Source organism: Megascapheus bottae, chromosome 4 (genome assembly GCF_031878675.1).
Source record: "Megascapheus bottae isolate mThoBot1 chromosome 4, mThoBot2.hap1, whole genome shotgun sequence".
NCBI classification, from domain to species: domain Eukaryota; kingdom Metazoa; phylum Chordata; class Mammalia; order Rodentia; family Geomyidae; genus Megascapheus; species Megascapheus bottae.
Genome location: NC_143512.1, coordinates 41,038,925 through 41,060,328, shown reverse-complemented (window position 1 = coordinate 41,060,328; position 21,404 = coordinate 41,038,925). Strand labels below are relative to the sequence as shown.

The 21,404-nt window shown below is 41.1% G+C and overlaps 1 protein-coding gene across 3 annotated transcripts in view; it reads left to right on the top strand.

Moving 5' to 3' along the window:
- The window catches only part of Pde8b (phosphodiesterase 8B), a 189,356-nt gene that overhangs the window by 109,469 nt on the left and 58,483 nt on the right, over window positions 1-21,404 (top strand). For 2 of the 3 annotated variants that reach the window (XM_090331731.1, XM_090331733.1), the window contains exons 2-5: window positions 2,294-2,353; window positions 13,629-13,819; window positions 17,591-17,650; window positions 20,171-20,228. In XM_090331731.1, coding sequence (XP_090187857.1) covers window positions 2,294-2,353; window positions 13,629-13,819; window positions 17,591-17,650; window positions 20,171-20,228 — 369 coding nt within the window. The remainder of the gene's footprint in view (window positions 1-2,293; window positions 2,354-13,628; window positions 13,820-17,590; window positions 17,651-20,170; window positions 20,229-21,404) is intronic. The other variant, XM_090331732.1, reaches the window with a different exon arrangement.

Genomic DNA, 21,404 nt, shown 5'->3' with positions numbered 1-21,404 from the left:
GAGGGACCTAAGCTGTAGCTGAAGGTGGTGTGACAGCATTGGGAGGGGCACAACGAGGTGTGGCTGGGAGGGGAAAGGTAAGGGACAGGTAGAGACAGGAGAGGCAGGAGCTGGGAGAAGGTTCTAGCTTTACCTTCTCAGTGAGACTCATCATTATGTTTTCTGCTGAGATGGGTTAGGCACAAGTTAAAGTCCTGGATGTGTTGTGGCTATGAGAGAAAACCATTAGACAGAAAGACAGGATCTTCCAGCTTCTGTCTTTTAAAGCTCTCTCCGGTCCCTCAATAGTAGTGCCTGCTTCCTGCTAAGATCACCTGCATGGATGTGCGTGGGACAGAGTTGCTCAGGGTACGGGCAGTCATCAGAAAATTCTGCTGGGTGGAGTTTAGACTACTCTGCCCTGCCACTGAGGAAGACTGGCTGTATTACCACTTCCATGCATAATAGCTACAGGCAACTTGTCAAGTAGGGGTGAATTGCCCTTGTTTCTTTGGACAGCTTTGTCTTTCTCCAAAGGGCCTTCCCCTCAGTCACTTGAACTCCCAATGGGTTATTTCTAGGTAGCACATCTGTTTCAAACAACACACACCTTGGGGGTGAAACTGAGTGGAGCTAGCAGGATACTGGGTGATGGGCTGTGACATAGCAGGGGACCAAGGACAGGATGTACTTGCTGTCATTCCTGGGCTGGGCACCAGACTGCTAATGTCAGCACATTCCCCACAGGATACTTACTTGCTAATTTGCTCCATGTAAAAGAATGTGAGAGGTACATGCTCAACTCCAGCATGTAGTATTGCACGTTATTTTCACCTAACATGCAAAGGCCCCCTGGGCATAGAGATAACTACCTGAAGCAAGGGACAAAGAGTTTTCCCCTCCTCAGCACCTCTGCAGGGTTTTCAGTCTCAGAGTTACTGCCTCGAATGGAGGGCCCAGGCCTGGGGGAGACACCCAGCCTTCCCCCCCCCCGCCCGCTTCCCAGCTTTGTTCTTTTACCCAGCCATGGTAGGTGCATGTGGAATCCAGAGCATGGGGGCACCTATGATGAGAGTCACCACAGGAGCCCTGAGTTAAGCATAAGAAAAAGGATGAAGGGAAACTTTCAGTCTTTCAAAATATAATTTATAGGAAGTCCTCCTTTGGTTTGTCCTTTTAATGACTAAGGCCTTCGTGGGCCCTGACATTGCAGTGTCCCTGATGCTGGTCAGTGTTCCTTCAGATGGACAAGGAGCTGGACCAGCTTCCAAGTTGTGGCAGGCAACCACTGCCCCATAGAGCAAAACAAAAGGGAATCCACGGAGGTGAGGCCAAGACCTTCAGCCAAGTTAGTCTAAAGAAAATTCATTTGTAGAAATACAAGCAAAGTAATTAAAAGTAAGGCCAAATATTTGTTCTGCTTTCAGCAAAGGTGGTATGAGCCAATGAACACCTAGGAGCTCCAGGCTCACTCCAGGAGCCTGAGGTGGAGCCTAAGTTCTCCCGGTCATGGTGTGTTTTATTGCATTCACTTGAGGAAATGACTATACTAAACCATAAAGATAAGAGAAATACAATCTAAATTTAGAACAGCAATTAAATCACAGATATGCTAAAGCCTGTAAGACTGAAGAAATTTCTACTCCATTTTAAATTTCAGAATAATAGTTATGATAATAAAAGTAGTTCCTAGCACATAGAAGGTATTAAATTATATTCTCCCATAAAATGTGTTCTTCCATATTATAAAGTAATAAGTATGTACCATGAAAGTAATGTAGAAATAGCTGTAAATCCTGCCACTTGGCAGTTAGAGAATATGTCCTTCCAGATATTCTAATATATATAAATGTGTGTGTGTGTGTGTGTGTGTGTGTGTATGAGTGTGTGTGTGTGTGTGTGTGTTGATCCTGGGGTTTGAACTCAAGACCTAGGTGCTGTCATTGAGCATTTGTGCTCAAGAATAATACTGTACCACTTAAACCACAGCCCTACTCCTGGCTTTTGTTGGTTAATTGGAGATATGAGTCTCACAGACTTTCCTGACCTGTCTGGCTTGGAACTGCAATCCTCAGATCTCAGCCTCCTGAGTAGCTAGGATTGTAGGCATGAGCCACCAGTGCCTGGCTATATATTCTTTTATAAAACCAACCTTGTCCTATACATGATATTTTATAATCCATCTCCATGTCAATAAGTTGGTTCCTACTATTTAATACCTACTATGTGCTACAAGGTAATGTTGTGTATAAGAAAGGATTTGTAATTTGTGTCACTTAAGAGTTAACCTTCTTATGTGCTATTCTTTATTTAGCAGGTGTCTTCTGCAGAAGTACGCATTGGACCCATGAGACTGACACAAGACCCTATTCAGGTATGCCTCCATTCCTCAGTCAGGACACGTGGTGATGTGAGCAGTGTTGGGGGACCCTCTGCTTCAACAGCCTCCTCACACCTGTGTATGCATAGCAGGTGTTTGCAATGGTTTACTTTGACTAATATCACACTTGAGGACCCAAATTGTACTTTTTTTCCCCTGCCAAACCTGGGGCTTGAACTCAGGGACTGGGCACTGTGCCTGAGCTTCTTTTGCTCAAGGCTAGCACGCTACCACTGGAGCCACAGCACCACTTCCAGCTTCTTTTGTTGATGTGGTATGGAGGAATTGAACGCAGGACTTCATGCATGCTAGGCAAGCACTCTACCACTAAGCTACATTCCCAGTCCTCCCAAATTGTATTCTTGATAATATCAACCCATTTTAAGTATAAACATAAAGAGTAATTTGTATGATGGCTTGTGAGGAAGAATAACTGTTCCACCAGAAACTAGACTGTCCCACTTCTTTTTACATGCAGGTGGTGAAGTGAGAGGCTTTGCCATGAGTCACAGCTGGGTACAGGTCTCCGGTCTGCCTACCACCAGCTGTATGAGCTTTTATGTATTGTCCCCTCCTATGTCCCATATCTTGCTAAGAACTGGAAATGATAAGTATCTTTCTCACTTGTGAGTGAAGTGAAAGCATTGAGTTCCTAGAACACAGTCTGGCAAGGCCTCAGAAGTATAATGTGGTATTATAGTTGCTTGGGGAGAAGAGAGGAGTGGAGAAGGGAAAGAGGGAGGGAAAAAAGAGGTAAGAGAAAAGGAGAAGAGAGGAGCGGAGAAGAGAGGGCAGAAGAAGGGAGAAGAGGAGAAGGAAAAGGAGAAGGGGAGAGAGAGGAAGAGGAGAAAAGTCAGTGTGACTTAAGTCAAGCAACCTACTTACTGGGCTACAGGACACAGGAGAAAGTAGGATCTCTGACAGAAGGCCCAACCACCTGTAGGATTGACCTGAGTCTAGTAATTACAGAACTCTTATTTTTCTTACAACCTGCTCAGCTTCCTTGGACCCTATCAGTTTTAAATAATTGAAAAAGGGCCGGGAGTTTGGCCTAGAGGTTAAAGTGCTTGCCTAGCATGCATGAAGACCCGGGTTCGATTCCTTGGCACCACATACATAGAAAAAAGCCGGAAGTGGTGCTGAGGCTCAAGTGGTAGAGCTCTAGCCTTGAGAAAGTCCAAGGACAGTGCTCAGGCCCTGAGCTCAAGCCCAGGACTGGCAAAATAAATAAATAAATAAATAAATAAATAAATAAATAAATAAATAAATAAATAATTGAAAAAGCCCCCTCAGCATAAATCAGCTTCTTCATCCTAAATTATGAGTCTCCCTCCTCTTTGTAATCGCTGTAGCTTGCCAGCACCTGGCACCGGAGCTCACCCTGAGCTCAGGAGTGAAACCATAAACCAGTGGACAGTGTAGCAGTGCTGGTGGAAACAAGCTAAGGAGGTGCATAGTGTGTGAGTAAGAAGCAAATAGAAAAGGACAATAATGCTTTGGGATTGTTTGAGAAGGAAGGAAATGCAAAGCTAGGGAAAGGAAAAAAACAAAAGGAAGAGATTTAGCTTGGGAAAATTCGATGAAAATAAATTTAGGAGCAGAAAGAAAAGGGAGGGAAAATAAACATAAGCTGCAACTATTTGTATAGAATACAAACAAGAAGAAAATTCCAGTAATTGTTCCAGGGGCATGTATTTCATACTTCAGGTTTTTGGTTCTGTTTTGTTTTGTTTTTGGTTGGTTGTGGGACTTGAACTCTGAGCCTGGGCATTGTTCCTGAGCTCTTTAGGTCAAGGCTACCACCTTACCCCTTGAGCAACAGCACTACTTCTGGTTTTCTGGTGGTTAATTGGAGATAAAGAGTCTCATGGACTTTTGTGCCTGGGCTGGCTTTGAAGTACGATCCTCAGATCTCAGCCTCGTGTGTAATTGGGATTATAGGCGTGAACCACTGCACCTGGCTCATACTCCAGTTTTGAATAAAGGCAATGGGCAAGTAAAGGGGCTGATACCAGGCATTTATTCACAAAGCAGTTTTCATGGTAATTTGATGGGGGCAGGTGATGTAGGTTTTCAAACAATCTCATTTACCTTCATTTGGCCCTCTACTACACTAGCAATGAATGTTCATGCTAAGGATCTGTCCTCCTTTTAAAAACGTAAGTTGTCAAGTTGTAAAATAGTTCAGGTGTTTTTAAAGGTATGTATGTATACCCAGTTTCATCAAATATTAACATTAGTCCTATTCATTTGGAAGAGATATTTTTCTTTCCTTTTCAGAGATAAAGATTGGGGCTGAATATATATTGGTTCGTGTCTGTAATCCCAGCACTCTGGAGGTAGGGACAAGAGTATCTCAAGTCTGAAGCCAGCATAGACTATAAATTGAGACCTTGTCATAAAAATCTAAGTACTGTGGATATAGTTCAGTGGTAGAACACTTAGTTAGCTTGTACAGGGCCCTGAGCTTGGACCCCAGCACTGCAAAAGAAAAAAAAAAGGGAAAGATTGTACATACTGTTGAACACTTGGCTTATCCCTGTGCCCTTTCCCCAAAAACTTGACATTGTTGTATCATTCTGAAATTTATTCTCTTCATTCACTGTCATTTGATGTCATGCCAAAAAATCCATCTCTTAACCTAAAGCCATGAAATTTAGTTGTTTGTTTCTGAATTCTCTATAATGTTAGCTTTTATACTTAGTTTTCTGAGCTACTCTGAATTAACTTTTATGTGTGGTATGAGGTAGAAATCTGGCTTTAGTTCTTTGTTTTTGCCAGTCCTGGGGCTTGAACTCAGGGCCAGAGCACTGTCCTTGGGCTTTTGCAAGGCTAGAGCTCTACCACTTGAGTCACAGTACCACTTCCAGCTTTTTCTATGTTTGTGGTACCAAGGAATTGAACCTGGATTTTTGTGCATGCTAGGCAAGCACTCTACCAGTAGGCCAAACTCTGGCTTCAATTTTTGTATGAAATTATGAAGTATCCCTATAATATTTGTTAAACACATCAGCACACACTCATATGTTTCTGCATTGACTTGTCCTGACACTTTTGTTAAAAATCAGCCACTTGGGCCAGGAGTTTGGCCCAGTGATAGAGTGCTTGCCTGGCATGCATGAAGACCCAGGTTCAGTTCCTCGGTACTACATACAGAAAAAGCCAGAAGTAATTCTGTGGCCAAGTGGTAGAGCTCTAGTCTTGAGAAAGCCCAAAGACAGTGCTCAAGCCCTGAATTCAAGCCCTGTGACTGACAAAAAAAATCAGTCACCCATAAATGAAAGAGTTTCAGAGATTTTTGAGCTCTCTTTCATTGATTTTTATATCTCTCTTTATGTTGGTGCCACACAGTTTTGACCACTGTAGCATTTGCAGTTTGAAATTGTGAAGTGTAAGTTCCCCAACTTTATTCTCATCTGTCAAGATTATTTTGGCTATCTGATGGCTGCAGCTTCACTGAACTGATGTATAAGGTCTCACAGACATTTTGTGGATTATTGTAAATTTTTATAGACTTTTGTGAAGTATTTGGTTAAATCCATTCATCATTTTTTTTAATGGAAAAGAGGTTTGAACTCAAGACTTGAGGCAAGTGCCGACTGTTTGATCAACTCCCTATTCTTTTGCTATTGTTCAAGTAAGGTTCATCTTTTTTGTCCAGGCTAGCCTAGACTTGTGATCTTTGTATCTATGCCTCCTGCACAGCTGAGATTACAGGTATGCATCATCATGCCTGGCTTTCTCTTTTGAGAGAATCTCATGAACTTTTTTGCCTACCCTGGTCTTTGACCCTACTTGTCCAGTCTCTGACTCCCGGCAGCTGGGATTACATACAAGTGAGTCACCATGCCTGGCTTCCATTTTGTTGGGTTAATTTTTTTTAATCTTTGAAAGAAATTATTTATGTATACTTGTTACAAAGTCCTTTGTCAGATTTTGAGAATTGTCTTCCAATTTTAGGTGCTTTTAATCATTTCATAGCTGTGGCTTTGATGAGCATACTTTTTTATTTTAATTTGATTTTATATTTTATAATACATGCTTGCATATGTTACACATACTAGACATCCAGATTTTATAAAGCCATCTCAAGTTATTCTGTATTTTCTATCCTTTCAAACATAATATAGTCCTTTAAAGGATTTAAATATTATTAAGAACTTCACTTTCCTCTATTGGAAAACAATTGTCTGTGGTTTTAAATTTGATATATTGAAACACACAAAAATAGTTTTGGCTTTGTATACAACTTTGTATACAAAATAATTGCATACAATTATTTTGAAACATAATGAAATTAATGACAAGCCTATCAACCAAAGGAAGATCTAGGATACCAGTGTTCCTGCATACAGGCCTGGTTCACATTACATGTCTTTGGACCCAAATAACAGCAAATGAAAGTGGTGAAGAATCCTCTTAGTTACAGAATAATTAATTAAAAGATTTCTTGGGAAAAAAAAACAAGCAAGTTCAGCTTAGGACCCAGGATGCTTATATTGATTGGTGTCTGTCATTAAAACATAGTTGAACTAATCGATCCATTCACTAAGATATACTAAGGGTGGGTGCCAGTGGCTCATGCCTGTAATCCTATTTAGGAAGCTGAGATCTGAGGGTTATAGTTTGAAGCCAGCCAGGGCAGGAAAGTCTGTGACTCTTATCTCCAGTTAACCACCAAAGGAGCTGGAAGTGGTAGAACATTAGTCTTGAGCAAAAAAAAAAAAAAAAATGCCCAGAGACAGCACCAGGCCCCGAGTTCAAATTCTAGGACTGGTACACACACACACACACACACACACACACACACACACACACACACACGCACGCGCACACGCACACACACACACACACACACACACGTCTACTGAGAACCTATTATGTGGAAGGCCCCATTCTAAGGGCTGCAGGGAATAGGGATATGGCACAGGGGTCTGAGAAGTAGGTTTCACTGTTTATGCACTCTTAAGTTTAGGGAGGCTAGTCATTATTTTTGGCTTCTGCTACTGACTATGCAAGTGCCTTAGAAAAAGCAAACCATGTCCTGATGCTTTCATTTTTGTCTTATTTTTCCCCTTGAAGAAAAATATCTATTCTGTTACTTCACTGGAATGCCAAAAATATTAATTAGTTACATCAGCCAAGAGCCCTAAGGGCTTGGGAGGAAATGGCTTGATAAGACTTTCAGGATGTGGTTGCTTTGGAGCGTGCATTTCTGAGTTCACCAGGGGAGACTGGGACGTGGAGCATGAGGCCATGCACGCCCCACACAGAGCTGGCTTAGCACGGGGAGGTATAGAATGAACTGAGAGAGCAGTGTGGTGCTCTACAGCACATCTATCCCGGGTGAGTAGATGTGACTCAGAGAAAGTCAGATTTTTCTATTGTTGGCAAGAGAATAAAAAGTAAGGGAACTATTATGAGGCAGTAAATTCCTGTTAACAGAATGCTGTCTGAAAATCAAGTGGCCTTGCTTTCATCAGTGCTTGGAGTGCATTTGCTTCTGCTTAGGGTCCTGTCTTCACTCCTGTCTCACCAGACTTTCCAATGAATTTGGAACTAGATTCCATAGAAGCAGCCTAAACTATTTCTCCTAAGCAAGGCACCTCTTTTCAAAATGGTTCTTTCATTTTGTGTGAAATTTTGTGGAATCATAAGTATGGTGGGCATTATGCATTGGGGATCATATGACCGCGTGGGGATGTGATGTCTCACGTTATGTGAAATAAGCACTGGAGAGGAGAATGCAGTCATGGAGAGGTAGAGGCTTGACTCAATTCAGTCAGCATGTCTCTTCCTGTCTGTACTTCCTACTACTACCAAGTTGTGTTTATTCCATCCAGTCTGGGGTCAGTCTGGCCTCAGTTCACATCCTGTTATATGTGTGACAATATGTATATATGTGTCTCTTACCCACGTAAGCCTCTGTTCCTGTTTGTAATGTGAGGATAGTAGCACCTCTAGGGTTACTGAGGGATTATTGAATGTGTATATCGCAAGTACTTTAGGCCAACAGAAAAGTCTCATCAAACTATACCTCTTGGTGACATCACTTTGGTAGACACATTTGAGAGGAATTCCCACTTAGGCCAATTTTATACTGGAATTGGCCCCTCCTCTGATCATAATGGCCAAACATTTAGTGTTATGTGGATGAAACTTGCATGGCCTATGTGTGTGGTCTGCTCTAGACGCTTGTTACCAGGTGTTGGCCTAAGGCTAAGTATTCTAAAAATTGAGTGCCTCCCAGCAGATACACATCAAGAGTCCATTTGGAGACATGGTAGACCCCTATTCAGAAAAAACCACTAATAACTAGTACATGTACTTGTCTTCTTTAAGTTAAGGAAAAGTTAGTTTTTTTCATCCCTTTCATAATGAGCCTTCCTAAGTGAGATGTCTAAAACAGACATTGCTATTCTAAAAAAAAAAAATCTCAGCTTTGTCTTGACAATACTTGTGAAAGAAATGATTAGAAGGATTTCCCTCAAAGCAAGGTGACATCAAGCAGGTCTAGGGACAGATTGCCAAAGGAGGACTGTGAAGGTGTGGTCCCCAGCCCTGCAGCTGCTTTGCTCAGGGAAGTTACCATCCTCATCTGTGAGCTGGTGGTTGGATGGATTATCTCCAGAGTCCCTTGGTGCTCTTAGAAGTCCTGCAGACTATAGCCCCTGCCGCTGACCCTGCTGCAACCCACAGTCCTATGATATCCCGCCCCCCACAACCACCATGAAGCCTCTCCCAGCTGCTGCCCCACCTCATTCGCTCATCCAGCCCTGGGCCAGCCCTTATTTCTTCATTCTAGTTCAGGATGAAAGGCAAATTTTGTGCCTCCAACAAGATTGGCACACAGTTCTTTTGGAGATAGAGAGGGCTCTGCTTCACAGTTTAAGGTCTTTGAAAAGCATTGCGGTAGCCCTGGCTGTGCACAGTTCAAGGGTTCACACAGATTTCAGTTTAGTTAATTTATAACAGCCTGCAGTGACACATTTCAAATTGCACCTGCATGAGTGGTTTAACTGAGGACAGTGGTACAAAGTAGTAACTTCTCTGGTAGCTAAAGAGCTACACAAATTGTTCTATAATAACAACTATGTAGCACGCATGACCAGTGATTGTGTTGCAGTTATATTGCTTCCTGTCTCTCACAACTACATACCAAAAGAGATCGAGAGAGGAATGAGCCAACAGCGTGCAGCAAAGTGAAACATGATGATACTGTAAGTGAAAATCAAATCAAATGAGTTAGACCCAGCAACATATGGGAAGGCTAGCATTGCCTTTCAGAGACTGGACCAGGATTCAGGTCTGGGTGAATTTGGATAGGGGTGGAAAGTGGTTGGGAAATGAAAAATCAGAATGCCACAGAGGAAGTCAGGCCAGCAAAACAAGTCACATCTGTTAAAGGAACTCTGGGAGCACCATGTGACAACAGAAGTGCAGAGGGCAACATGTTGGAAGTAGATCCAAAGGTGAGAGGATGACAATTCACCAAGGCATAGAGAAGATGCTCCCTCTGGCCATATTTCATATTTCACATGGCTAGCAGATGGACAGGCACTTCACAACTACTGCAGAAGTTTGTTATTTTTTAAGACATTTTAAATTTCTAATATGTATAATTACAATTGGCTGAATAAATATTTGTTTTACTTTAAAATTTTTACTACATGTTTATAACTAATAATAAAAGGTTTACAGTATTTGGACAGAAACCTTTAATGGTTATGAGACGATTACAGTTCTTACCTTTACTAATTCATATTATACTGTGTGGTAATTTGCATGATGTGGGTTGACCATACAGAGGAAGACTGCCAATTGTTGTGCTCTGACATTTGACAGAGCCCAAGTTGGCCCAAGTCAGCTCCAGAAAAGAAGACATTTCCTTATTTTTCAGCCCAGATCTGGTGGGTTCCCCCCGCCATTACTGAGGTTTCAACCTGGGGCTTTGTGCTTGTAATGACCACACCTCCATCGTCAGGTCCACTTTTTGCTGCTCACTGTTTTGCTGGGATGAGTGTGCAGTGAGGTTGATGATATTCTTCTGCTTGTTCTCCTGGAACAGACCCTTGTCCATGCTCTGCCTGTGGTCAGTACTTACTAGTGCATTTTTCCGTGACTTTCTTCCTGGGATTTCAGGACTAGATGTTGGCTTATGGCCATCTCTGTCACCTTTTAATACTAATTCTACCTGTTGTATAATAGGCCACCAATATGTCTTAGAATAAATGTCAAACCATTTAGAAAAGCAGGCACAGTAGCAACTTGTTTTCCCTCTTTCTATATCCAGTTTAGTTATATGCCTTTAACGAAGAGTGTATATGTGTATATACATATATGTGATTTTCATTAGCGTATGTTAATGGTGCAAAGGGAGTTTTACTTTGATATTTCCTTACATGTATATAATATACTTGGATTAAGTTCACCTCTTCTATTTCTTTTTTAGCTTTCCTCTCCTGCCTCCTTTTTAAACAATATCTAATATGTTTCATCATTCTATCTGGATATTTATTTTGTAGGACTGATAATGAGATTGGCCTTGGTAGACAGTCAAATAGCCTAACAAAGAGATTATAACTACAAATAGACTAATCCCAACCAGAGAAATCAATAACTATGCATTCAAAGAACATTAAAGAGGGATTTTATTGCTTACTTTTTGTTGTTGTTGTTGTTCTGTTGTACAGTTCTTTTTTCAAAAAAATCTAAATAAATAAGAAATGTATTACAAAGACAGTATGTTCTTTCACCTATAATCCAAGGAAGAGTTGATAAGCTCTAGTTTGGGAAGGGTGACAGTGGGCCACCTCTGAGCACTTTGACAATAGGAGTTTAAAGTTCTTCCTTCAGCATCTCTTCTCTAATGGGTATGGGCCCAGTCCTCAGTCTCCCTCAAAATCCAAATCCTATAAACAGAGTATCCTTGCTTGACTATGATATGGAGCTATAAAAAGAGTCCAGTACTGGTCAATTGAATCCCCCACTTACCTGGAGAAGATATAATTTCCCACAGCTAGAAATTTTAAAGTGATTGCTAAGTAATTCAAGTGATTATTTAAGTGTTTTATTCTCAACTATATATTTTTATTCCTATAGATTTTCACTTTGCTTAGTACTTGAATAATTGAAAAATAGTTTTTCTAATCAATGTTTTATAAATGGAAAGAACTTTAAATACTAACCAAAGCAATTCTCTAATAAATGCCTGTCTACATGAACATATGTATGTGTGCATGTATATTTGGGCAGTATTGGGAACAGAACTTAGAGCCTTGCAAAGCACTCTATGCTTTAAGCCTTTTGTGCTCCTGCCTGAGTCTGCCTTGGACCATGATCCTTCTCCTCCCAAGCAGCTGGGATAATGGGCATGCATCTTCATGCCTCGCTTATTTTTGAGATAGCGTCTAACTAACTTTTTCTCAGACTGCTTCCTACTGCAATCCTTCTATCTCCTCTCAAGTTTCTGGAATTATAATAAATGCCTTATAGTACTTTTTTCCCCTGTTTTCTAGTGTAGATTTTAAGCTAGGCACTGGTGGCTCATACTTATAATCCTAACTATTCAGGAGACTGAGATCTCAGGATTTCTGTTTGAAGTCAATCTGGAAATAAATAAATATAAGATTTTTATCTCCAGTTCATCAAAAAAAAACCAAACAAACCTGGAACTGGATATATGACTCAAAGGTAGAGCACAAGCTTTAAGCAAAAGAAGCCAATTGATGTGAGGCCCTCAGTTCAAGCCCCAGTACTGGTACAGAAAAAAGAAGTAAATGTTATTGTTCTTTAGGTGTGGTAGGCCAACAGATCAGAGGACAATTATTGTTGAAAATAATTGTTCTACATGTGAAAGGGTATCAATGTATGTGAATTAATGCACCTTCTATGTGGCAAATATCATGTAACCCTTTTATTAGTTACAATAAAAAATATTTTAAAAAAAGAAAAAGAAAATAATTGTTCTGCTTCCCAAGAGGAGAAGACATATTACAGACTTTCAGGAAAGCACCACACAGTCAGTGCTTCAGGGAGCAGAGGAGAATGTGCTTGGAACCTTTCTGTGCTTTCTATGGAAAAGAATGTGAAGGTGGGGTAATCAGGATTAGTTTGCTTGGATAATTTTAGGGTAGTGTGAGACTTAGGGACAGTTCTAGTTGTCTTCCTGGCCCAGGATTGGTTAAGTAACCCAGACCTGAGTCTATGAGAATGGTTAAAAACAACAACAACAAAAAGCCAAAACAAAACAGTTTAAGACCAGACAGTACATTTCGAAAGTCCTTATCCCAAAGAAGTTCCTTTTTTTTTTTCTTAATAAGAGCCAAGCCACCAGGTCAAGGCAGGAACTTTTAAGCAGCACATTTGGATAGAAAAGACAATTTTTCTCACATAGCGTTTTCTTCAAAACAAGTTCTCTTAAATTTCGCACAAAATCCTACAAGTAGTTATAGTTTTTTTTCAGTCATAAATTTTTTTACTGATTGGCTCACAACTGCCAGCCTGGTATTGAACACTGGGTGTGTCAGGGAAAGACTAGCAAGTCCTCTCTAGTGGAAAAGGTCGATGTAAATAAATGAATGATCCAGGTGGTGATTAGCCTGACTCTGGCCTGACCAGCAGAAAAACTGGGGGTTCACCAGCCCAAGGGACCAGGAGTTAATTGCTAGCCTCCCCTCCCATAGGTGGGGCCCCTGCGCCTTTCAATGATAACGATCAAATAGTCCTCAGTTTAGTTCTCACATGTCATAATCAGTTGTTAATATTTTGGCAAGAGTTGAGTTTGAGTGCATTTCTAAGGTGATTTTGAGTTCCTTTATTTTCTTGCGCTTCTGTATCAGTTCAGAAATAGCCTCCAGGGATTTAAGCAAATACACTTGCCCTGAAGCCAAATGCTTGCATACATGAATCATCACCTAACCTGCAATATGGGTCCTATTAATAACTGTGTTTATCTCATTTAAAAAAACAAAGCCAATTGGAAGTTAAGAAAATGTGAGGTTGTAGCCTACAACTGCTTTCACTAGATTGATTGAATCCTATCTGTGTCCAGTCTTTCAATTCTCACCTTCAGCTTATAAGGCACTGCTCTGAGGACATCTCACAGCAGAGAAACTAGGCCCAAAACACAGCATGACCTAGCCAGTGAATTATGACTTAACCTGAAACTGTTAGAGGAGCTGGGTTTGAACCTAGGCAGCTTCCTTTCAGAGCCCTTTATAAACTGGCTGAGGATTTCAGTGAAGATGCCCTGTTCTCTGTGTTTCAGGTTTTGCTAGTCTTTGCAAAGGAAGATAGTCAGAGTGATGGCTTCTGGTGGGCCTGCGACAGAGCTGGATACAGATGCAACATTGCTCGAACTCCAGAGTCAGCTCTTGAATGCTTTCTGGATAAGCACCATGAAATTATTGTGATTGACCACAGGAAAACTCGGTACTTTGATGCGGAGGCAGTGTGCAGGTAACTTCTTATGAATCCCACCCAACAGTTTACAGCAAACTTCACTTATAGATTGCTTTCATTCCTAAATGTTTCTTCAATGTGACCGACTGCTGAGAAGCAGGTTCATGTTTCTGCGATGAAAGTGGATACCTCTCGTCTTCTTGTTTTCTCACATTTGAATTACACTGATTTTTCTCTCTCTGTGTGTGTGTGTGTGTGTCTGTGTCTGTGTCTGTGTGTGTGTCTCTGTCTGTATGCTGGACTCTCCTAAAATTTCAGGATACTCCTCACTCCTACCCCAAGTATTACTTCTAAAAACATCATTAAAATGAAACTTTTATGGGCCGGGAGTTTGGCTTAGCGGTAGAGTACGTGCCTAGCATACACAAAGACCTGGGTTCAGTACCTCAGAATCAAATGCCAGAAGTGGTGCTGTAGCTCAAGTGATAGAGCTCTGTCCTTGAAAAATCCCAAGGACACAGTTCAGGCCCTGAGTTCAAGGCCCAGGACTGGCAAAATAAAAATGAAACTTATTACGCAGATATGGTTTGGATTTTTAAAGCAGATATTTTAAACTTCATTATTCTGTCCCAAAGTGAACATCAGAAATGTGTGAAAGATAATTTTTTCCATGCATGTCACAGATGGGTAGATCCTGCGGCAGGCTTCCCAGACTCGGGGGGGTGGGGGAAGCAGCCACTTTACAGCAACTCATCAGTCTTCCAAGGGCTTGATTACAGCAATGCTTGCACTTTAGAGTACAAACTCATGCCTATTCATAAATAAATACACAGTCAGAGAACATAGCAAGGAATGAACTGGGCCATTTAGCGGAAGTGTAATGCTTTGAAGTTAGACGGGAAGAGGTCACTAATTAAATGGTAAGCCAAGACAGAGTCCAATTGCATATAGAATGGGGTTTTCTTGAATATTAACAAATGAAAGTGAAAGGTGGAGAAATAGACAGTTAGGACCTTTGGTACACTGATAATAAATTAATGGACTAAGAGAATTTTTTTTTCCAGTCCTGGGCCTTGAACTCAAAACCTGAGCACTGTCCTTGGACTTTCTCAAGGCTAATGCTCTACCACTTGAGGCACAGCACCACTTCTGGCTTTTTTCTATGTATGTGGTACCAAGGAATCGAACCCAGGTCTTTGTGTATGCTAGGCAAGCACTCTACTACTAGGACAAACTCCTGGCCCTAAGAGAAATTTTTTTTAGCATAGACTATTATCTTGTTGTCCTTTAATGATTTGCATTTTCCCCAAGACGATTTTTTTGTAAGTAATCAGTTTTTAAGTGTTTAATGATTTCAGATATTAACTTCTTCATAGAATTTTTCCTATTTAATAATACTTATATACATAAAACATTTGAATGCTATTTTTTACATTGAGAAATGTATTTTCTTAATAATGTTTAGGGAGGAATTGAATCTTTTATAACTAAGTAAATCTATATTTCCTGGCCTTCATTTTCTTTTTTAATGTTGTTTTGTAATAGAATTACTATTGTGGATACACAGAATGATTTAAAACAAGCTTGCATTATAAAGGGAAAAATTATAGGAATGCTGGGCATCAGTAGCTCATGCCTGTAGTCCTAGCTGCTCAGGAAGATGAGATCTGAGGATTGTGGTTCTAAGCCAGTCGAGACAGGAAAGTCTGTGAGACACTTAGCCACCAGAAAACCAGAAATGACGCTGTGGCTCAAGTGGTAGAGCAGTAGTCTTTAGCTGGAGAGCTCAGGAACAGTGCCCAGGTTTAGAGTTCAAGCTCCACGAAGACCAAAAAAAAAGACAGCAAGACATTTTTAATTCAAGCAAAAGCCAAGTTTAGCAGATGAGCCTTATGTTCCTTTTTAATTTGAAAAGATATTGTTTTGTTTCCTAGTAAATGCACCTCTTTCTTAGCTGCACAGAAAAGCAGTGGAGAATCTCTACAGTTTAATACATATGTGTCTACATGTTTGCTGTTACATGTGGAAAGTGACTAGTTTCCTGGTTCCTTGACCACCAGCCAACATTCCCCAAGGAGATGTCAGAGTGGGGAAGAGGACACACTCCTGTATTGCCATCTATGGCCACAGCCCCTGGCTTTTGAGCTAGACTGGATCTTCTCTTATCATAGCTGCTTGATCCAGACCCAGCCATCTCCAGATCTCCCTTAGTCTTCTTCCCAAGAAGTAGTCTAGGTTCCTCTTGCCACACATCTTTTGGAGGAATGAGAAGGAAGAGGTACACACAGGAAGCAAGTCAAAAGATGGAAGCTAATTCCCAAAGAAACTAAGAGAATATATGCTCCAACCAGTTCAACCAGTTATGTTTATTCCTATTTTGGCTTCTTGCCTAGGACTCATCCTTTATAATGTGGCCCAGCAGTGTACCCTTGATACCTCACTGGGGCAGAAGAGGCCAGAGGAAGATGGGAACTACATAGTATTTCTTTACAGAGCAGATGATGCCTCTAAAACACTGTTGTTTGTTTTTCCATTTGGTGCAAATGTATCCATCCAATTGGCTTCTAAGTATAAATAGATTTAGACCTGCTCTATGGGATGGCTGAATGGGACCTAATCTATGCCAGCACTGGAGGGAGGGTGACCCATCCCTCCCAGTCCACTGTGACTTCAGGCATCTTCTCCAAAGTTGCTCATTTAAATACCATCTACCTGAGAGGAAAGCTTCACTCTGGAAATATAGCAGCTGACCATTTTCCTGAGTATACTGGCCATTAGATGTCAAAGATCAAGATATAGAGAACATACATTATTGGGGAAAGGTCAGGGAAGCAATAGAAGCCACCATCCTTAGGGGAACCAAAGGGTAAACATATTAACATAGAAAGGAGCAGAAATGGTAGGAAAACAAATTCTCATTAGTAATCACAGCAAGAGCAACAAAAAGCCCAGCAACTACATACTGTTTCACAAACCACTTGGATGATTCTCTCCTTGGTGATGATGGTTGCTTGTTTGAAGAAATTCCGAAATAAGTGGAGTCCACAAGCATGCTGGCTTATACTGATTCAAAGATGTGGCTCTGCACTGACACCTTTCCCAGTTCAAAACCCTTTGATCACAATAGTTCATAAGCTGAGCACATCTAAGAAGACTCAGAAGCTTCAAATGTCTATATTCTTATGTGGTTTGGTCCTATTAGACTGCTAGGGAGAAAACTTACTAGTGTGTAGAGTTGATCCTAGTTCAACAAACATCATTATACAATAACAGTTACTGTACTACAGTGGGTCTTAGCCCCAGCTGATGACTAAGTTGCTGAAAGTATTTCAGCAAAACGACAGAACAACAAAGAGGGGAAATCTCTTTGAATCATCTTTAATCAACCTGCATTTGCTAGCAAGTGCTTCAATTTTTATCATGAATTTTCTGAATTAGCCACTATTTTTAAAGGGGAAAAGATCCAACCTGGTCAACTGCCCTAGGTGCAAGTTAATAATTAAGTGGATATTAGGACTGCCCATTTTTTCTCAGAGTAGAATTTCTATCAAAAACATGAAATTTAAATGGAATTTGCTAGTCTTTGAGTGGAAAATTGGCCAGTCTGACCTATTGGATAATTGCCTAACAGAACAACTAAAAAATAATGAACTGGAGAAATATTCCTGATTTACAAGGGCGTCTTTCTTTATTGTCTCTTGTGTGTTGTAAGACCTTTTCTTGAGAGAAAGACTTGATTCTGTTCCATTATCAATGTGAAAAGGATCCTGGCTGGTTTAATGTAACGAAGCTCAGCTCACTGTTTGACTTGGAGCCTTCTGGTTGCAGGTCGATCCGGGCCACGAACCCCTCGGAGCACACAGTGATCCTGGCAGTGGTTTCACACGTGTAAGTTCAACCTCCCACCCGGGCAGGGAGCATTGCTGCTCAGGCTGAGGCATTGGTCTGGTGCAATCCAGTTTTTTTCCTTTTATTTATTTTAAATTTTTTATTGTTGGGGTGATGTATAGAGGGGCTACAGTTACATTCATCAGGTAGTCAGTATATTACTTCTTGAACACTGTTACCTTCCCATGCTCTTCTCCCACTTTCCCTCCTTCCCACCCCTCCCAATCACCTGGTTTTCTCCCTGCCCTTCTCTTCCCCATTTCAAATAAGCAAATAAATGTATTTACAATATGCAATCCACTTTTTTAACTGGCAATGTGCTGGGCATGCCTGAGGCCCTGGGATACCAACCTTAGGATTTGATTTGGGGGTTTTGTTTGTTTCACAAATCACTGGGAAAATCTTTCCTTTTCCTCTCTACCCTGTGTAATTGCTGCTAGCACATTCTTTTTTTTTTGCCACATTGCATATAGCTTTCTTTTTTCATATATTTTTATTGTAATTAACAGAAGGTTTACAGTTATATTCACCAGATAGAAGGGCTGCTAGCACATTCTTATGCACCTCAGGAAAAAAGTTAACTCATCATCTTTCTATGCCAGAAATGAGGAGAAACTGAGAATGAAGTCTGGAGAGCAGATTGTTCTATTTGTTCTCTTTTCTTAGAAGAAGAGAGATGGTGAAAGTACTTGGGTTTTCACTTACAAAGAAACACTGAAGCATGAGAACAAAGAAAAGGATTGTGAGGTTTCCATAAGAACTGTTACGAAGCTAGAAGCAGGACTTCTAGTGGGATTTATGTTCATGTTGAACAGCAAAGAATACAGACCAAACTGTAGGCACGACTACACTGTGGCAATTGCTTGCCAGGTTTGTTGTCTGGAATGTGCTGTACTTACAATGAAAGAGCCAAAAGGAAAGACATTGTTTGCACAAGTCTTAGTAGTTGGGATCTTTGCAACTAACAAAATTTGTTGTAGTGAATTAATAGCTGTTATTATCTTCAGGGAGAACAGGACCTTCATTAGAGCCTAGGACCCATTGAACTTGACTCTGTTCTAGCATTTGGTATAGGTCATGTACAAAAAGTTGACAAACCAGCAACTCTAACAAGAGAATTCAAGGTTTTCCTAGGCCAGTTGACGCGGGGAGAGTTGAAATACTGTTGATCCAAAAGGCATACTACTATAGTATGGCATCAGGGCTATAAAATCCTGTCTTGACTGAAATTCCTTGAGTCTCTTCACTTGACTCTTAACCATAGACTGTGGTCCAAAGAAGGGGAAGAACTATCCCTATTATCCCTTCTACCTGCCATCCTGAGGGAGAGATCTCCAGGAAAATGAATGAGGCAGACTGAGATGGGAAGCCAGGATTTCTTCCATTTATTTTCATGCCACTCTGAGATCTGAACAGGGTCTTAGAGTCTTGAACATGATACTAGCATGTACCAAGTCTGCATTTCCATGCCTGCCTTGTTCTATGGGTTCTGGAATGAAACACTTATTTTTTTCCCATCAGAGCAAAATTGTTTTCTTTTTCTTGATACACAATGTCTTATTTGTGGTAAGTTTCGCCTATTTTTCCTGCTTTTTTAAAATATTCTCATATAGGGAGAATAGTAGTGCCTGTAATGACTAATAATGATTCTGATTAGTTAATAACTAGAACTTTATTCATCTCTTCAGAGCCTCTTTTTGCCCCTCCTGATCTGTCACTCAGAGAAGGCAGAACCTGTGTTACTGAGGGAAAGGAGGTGGGGGGAGGGTACAGAATTTCCTGGTAGGGCAAGAATCAACTGTGGATAATGACACAAATTCTGGAAATTCTCTTCCTGTTTCTGTTGACAGTTCCATGCAGTCTCTTTTATTCCATTTTTCTTCCCTGATTTTCAAGGTGTGTACCCCAAGCCACTTTCTGGCTATCTCCTGGACCCTGTTTCTCTCTCAATGGGATGTTTTCATGACATGCTACTCCCTACCCCATTTGTACTCCACACCTAGCTGTAGGCTCAGCACAGGAAATCATCTCACAGAATAGGTAGTGATCAATTTTTGTTTCCTTCTGCACTAAGTTTATGTTCTTGCTGACACTTGTCTCTCACTTGGCTGTGGAGTCATGCAAGTGTTGGTATCACATGGAAAGGTAGCTCCAGCTAGGCCTTGGTGCAGAGGTCATGCTTGCAGAAGGTTCTGAGACAACCGTCTTAGGATTAGTAATGTCCTTGATGAGTCCTGTTTGAGACTGCTCAGAGGGCCACTGAAGGTTGGGGCAGGGCAGCTCATGTGCCTGGTGGCACTTCCCAGTGCACAACTGGATTTCCAGGGTTGTCTGTGTTCTGTCTGTATCTGGAAGGCATATGCAGGGTCTCTGGCCTGGAAGACGCACTCTGCAAGCACATGCAGTCGGGAAGCCCCTCTATAGTTAACACCCATGGTCTCACTGCTTTCTTTCCATGTTTCAGTGTGAGGAACCCTGGTTTGTATCTTCTGAGTGACCACATTTTCTGCTTTGCTGCAGATCTGATGACTGTGAAGAGGCCTCAGTCCTTCCTCTCCTCCATGCAGGCTTCAACCGGGTATGTACAAGGGGACCCAATACTTTCTTGGGTCAGGCAATATTCCTGACTCTCTCATGATAACAAGGCTCAAGCCATGAGAATTATTATGGAAGTGAGCCCTGGACTGTGAGTGAAAGGAAATACTTGTGTTGTTTTTGTGGGTTGTAACAAGCGTTAGTCAAGCTTTTTGCTCTTTGTTTTTCTTTTGCTCATCGCATCATATGTCTTAGCGATATGTAAGACATAGAAAATGCATCTTATTATTGTCAGATCCTAAAGTTGTTTCATGTAAATCAGCTCTGGGAATCAGAGTCAAGGTGTCTGTGATTCTATAGAAACAAGTCCACCAAATTGGCACATGGCTCTGTGTTCACCAGTCCCACCACAGTTGATAGGCCACAGTCACACCATGAACACTGCAAAGGAAAAGTCTTCGAATCACAACTATGTGAAAAACACTGATATTCATCTTGAGAAAGATCTGTTGTTTCAAGGAGCTTTACTCACAAAGTGGGCTTAATGAGTTTGTGACACTAGAAATTTAACTGGGGTTGTAGCTGCATGCATGCAGATGGAAAGCAAATATTGGGGTTAATATTTTGTGTGTGAATTCGGGGTCTGGGTTCTGTCCTTGAGCTTTTTTTCCCTCAAAGCTAGTGTCCTACCACTTGAGCGCATCTCCACTTTTGGATTATTTTGGTGGTTAGTTGGAGATAAGAGTCTCATTGATTCTCTGTCAGCGCTGGCTTCCCACCACAATCCTCACTCAGATCTCAGCCTCCCGAGTAACTAGGAGTATAGGAATGAGCCACCAGGACCCAGGCAAATGTAGGAGTAAATTAAAGGAAAAGGAAAGGAGTAGAAAAAGATAACCTAAATAGTAATGTTAAGAAGAAGTAGCCAAGCACCAGTGGCTCATGTCTATAATCCTAGCCACTTGGGAGAATCCTGGTTCAAAGCCAGCCCAGAGATAAAGACTGTGAGACTCTTATCATCAATTAACCACTAGAAAACTGGAAGTGGCTCTGTGGCTCAAGTGGTAGAGAAGTAGCCTTAAGCTAAAGAGCAGATCAGGGACAGGACGCAGGCCCAGAGTTCAAGACCCATCACTGACAAAAAAAGTATATTTTATATTTATAAAGCTCATTTAGAGATGTTATGGATGACCTTTATGCGTTTAGATTTTTTAAATAA